Source organism: Sinocyclocheilus anshuiensis, unplaced genomic scaffold (assembly GCF_001515605.1).
Source record: "Sinocyclocheilus anshuiensis isolate Anshui unplaced genomic scaffold, SAMN03320099.WGS_v1.1 scaffold641, whole genome shotgun sequence".
Lineage (NCBI taxonomy): Eukaryota > Metazoa > Chordata > Actinopteri > Cypriniformes > Cyprinidae > Sinocyclocheilus > Sinocyclocheilus anshuiensis.
Genome location: NW_015536503.1, coordinates 966233 through 969703, shown reverse-complemented (window position 1 = coordinate 969703; position 3471 = coordinate 966233). Strand labels below are relative to the sequence as shown.

General features: G+C 36.9%; 1 protein-coding gene across 1 annotated transcript in view; it reads right to left on the bottom strand.

The window, feature by feature from the left end:
- Positions 1-2987, bottom strand: part of lrguk (leucine-rich repeats and guanylate kinase domain containing) — a 16585-nt gene extending 13598 nt beyond the window's left edge. Inside the window, exons 1-4 of the mRNA XM_016489273.1 lie at positions 2880-2987; positions 1746-1827; positions 1377-1477; positions 1022-1103 (exon numbers count right to left, since the gene is read on the bottom strand). Coding sequence (XP_016344759.1) covers positions 1022-1103; positions 1377-1477; positions 1746-1827; positions 2880-2987 — 373 coding nt within the window. The remainder of the gene's footprint in view (positions 1-1021; positions 1104-1376; positions 1478-1745; positions 1828-2879) is intronic.
- Positions 2988-3471: the final 484 nt, after the last annotated feature.

Genomic DNA, 3471 nt, shown 5'->3' with positions numbered 1-3471 from the left:
ATTCATTTGTCTTTTTGCGGCTTAATATTCACAGACACTATAGTCCATATTGCGTTTTGATTCAAGTGTACTGACCTACTTTTGATTTATTCGTCCAAAATGTGGCATATTCCTTGACATTCCGCGTAATAGGAGTTCCGTTTTTATGACTGGATTCTACAAACCACTCCGTGTTTTCCGCATCGCGGCCGTATGTCTCATATTTTAGAGTAGTCAGTGCAATTTGGGAAAGAAATCAATTAAATCTGAATGTGGACGCGTGTAAATATTCAAATGTAACCCCCTTTGTAATCGTTAACATTTTCATAAGTAACTGTAATTAAATTACACATTTTTTCGTAGTAACTGTAACTGATTACAGTTACATTTATTTTGTAATTAAATTACGTAACGCCGTTACATGTAACTAGTTACTCCCCAACACTGTTTATCAGTGCATGCTATTTAAAATTCTGGTAATTTTATTTTCGGCTGACGTCACGAGTTCCTATTTTTCATCCAGCTAGCTTCATTTTGGTATGTGACACCCACTTATCCTACTCTAATTGATTCCCAAAAGCAATGGTGCGTTCCATTTGTACACGGAAGTCTGAAATTCTGAGTTCCCAGTAGGAACTATTAACTGAAATGCCTCCTTAAGTCTGAATTGTGACTCAGAATCTCAGAGGAACCACAACAACCCAAGCATCAACTTAAGTGAACCAGTAGTAATATATGGTTAATTAACACTTCTGTTTGTCTGTGTCTCAATAAACCTGTTGGTATTATCCAGCTTTATCTGTGTTTTTATCAACCAGTATTGCTAACAATGGAGGCATCCATCTTGGTTTTCCGACTTGTGTACAAGAATGCAGTCAACTCGGGTGTGACGTCATTCCCATCCGACTTCTGAGTTAAATGGAACACAGAGACAGCCCTGCCCTATATTATTTTCACTCTGAATAGCCTGTTTTACTTGGAAATACAATAATGAAGTAAAATTAATTGCGAAAGATGTGCTTTGTAATCTTCAAAAGGATACAGTCAAGAATCAGTTTGGTCAAAGTGGAATATGCAGAAAGATCCTTCATTACTGACATCTGGTTATGTGAGAAATTGACCTCCTTTAAAAAAAAAGAAAAGGACAGTATATAAACATCAGTAAAAGCCCAAAAACCTAAAAATGACATGAAGAAATTTTTGAACCATTTAAATTACAATAACCCTCCTTAAATGAGGAAAAAATCTGTATTTAAGTAAAAAATTTAAAACATCTAACTTTAATTAACAGTAAAACATCTCCGAGACCCAGTGAAGTTACTCTTCATTCACTCTTGCATAAGAAAGCTGAACCTCACATGACATCACATTATCCCCTCTGTAGTAAATTGAAGCACCTTGAGATTTTTTGGCGGCTGGAATCCAAAGAAATCGGTGAGTTGGTTGTGGGAAGCATCCAGTATGATGAGGTGTGGCATGTGACTCACGCAGGATAGATCTACCAGTCACAAAAAATTAGGCGGAAAGAGCAAGAGAAAGATGGATGACAAGCATCCACACAGCTGAGATTATTTATCCCGCTACCAAGCAACCATGAAGGGCACGGATGAAAAAAAAAAAATCCGGCAAACATTTTCAACGAGGATATTAGAGCAAATATCTACATTAGTGGAAGACAAATATGACGGGGTCCGAAACATGACAGCAAATTTCATTTCACCGTATAGTTTTCTTGTAACACAAACATTAAACTGGTGTAAACCTACCTTTGATTTTATTGTAGGGAAGCTCGAGCTTTTGTAGATAGATGTAATTGCATAAAATGGAGACATTTTTCAAGTCTTGCCCCTGTGGCCAAACACAATCAGAAATTCAGTTAAGGTGAAAATAAAATGTAATCCGGTAAAACCCTGAAACTAGAGGAGAGTATGACACATTAGAAAAAGGATGTAAACTAATTTGGAGGCCACTTTTGTCTCTCCCTCTCTCCAGCGAAGTCATGCAACTAAACAATATCTGGAAAAATATCCGTGGTTCCGGAAAAATATATTGATATTCTACCCTGGAGCTCTGTCGCATAAGCCTGGGAAATTTTATATGGAAAATATCAATTGTTGCATAGTGATGTAACAGTCTCAGTGTGTGTGTGTGTGTGTGTGTGTTTGTGGATCACACTGTGGGGAGCAAATGTTCCCACAAGGCCAGTAAATCCACTCACATTGTGGGGACCAGCCGATAGAAATCAGCTTAATAAACATACTAAATAATGTCTTAACCCGTTAAACAATCAAAACAGCTAGTGACTGTATGCGCTTTATGCATAAAAAAACTATCAATAACTTCTCAATTGTTCAATAAAAATCAATAAAATATAAATTCATATTTTTTTTTATTATTATCAGGCATGTGAGAGGAAAAGGGGAATAATAATAAAAAAATGCAATCTGTAATTTTATCATTTGAATTCAGCTACTATTCAAAATGTTGCTCTACTGTTATCACAAATGTAATAATAGTATTACATCACTTGCTCACCAAAGGATCCTCTGCAGTGAATGGGTGCCGTCAGAATGAGAGTCCAAACAGCTGATAAAAACATCACAATAATCCACAAGTAATCCACATGACTCCAGTCCATTAATAAACGGCTTGTGAAGTGAAAGTGTCTGAAATAAACAAATCCATTATTATCAGCTTTTTATCTGCTGTTTGGACTCTCATTCTGACGGCACCCATTCACTGCAGAGGATCCATTGGTTAGCAAGTGATGTAATGCTACATTTCTCCAAATCTAAACAAATAAATATTAAACAAATATTAAATCAATATAAAAACAATGCAAGTCAATGAAAATCCCACAATAACAAAAAAAAAAATCAATGTGTGTGTGGATCACTCACTTGCACAGAGAGGCATAGGTAAGTGTGCTGGAGTCCTGTAGCCGACTGTCCCAGGTTGGACAGGCATTTATACACCTGGTCCTCCGTTAATTCACCATCATTCTCCATTTCATGCAAAAGAATAAAGGAAATGTTGGCTACAATGAGTCAAGTATCTAAGGAAACTATATCATAAATGAGTAAATAGTCATGTTTGAGTGCTGTTACCTCCATTGTTATTGTGTGTATTGACTGTGCCTCTCTTCTGCTGCTGTTTCTATGGTCTCCAGTCTCCAGAGAGCAGCGCTTATTGCTGGAGAAAAGGAGGAATCTGACATGTCCAGCTTAAAACATACGCCAAAGATTAATTATTTGACTCCATTAATTACGAAAACTTTTTTTTCCTAAATAGACGCTAGTAAAGGCGGACTTTCTGCGAGAAGCTTAAATAACCTCGAGTTGCACGCGCATCGGTTGCCTGGTTACCAACAGTACATAAACTAAAGTAGCGCCAGGCGTTGTGCACAAGCGCATGACTGGTACGCTACGATTCAGTTATCAGCGAAGCTAAGCTAAAATCTGACTCAAGTTCTTTTAAAGCATGTTAATAAAT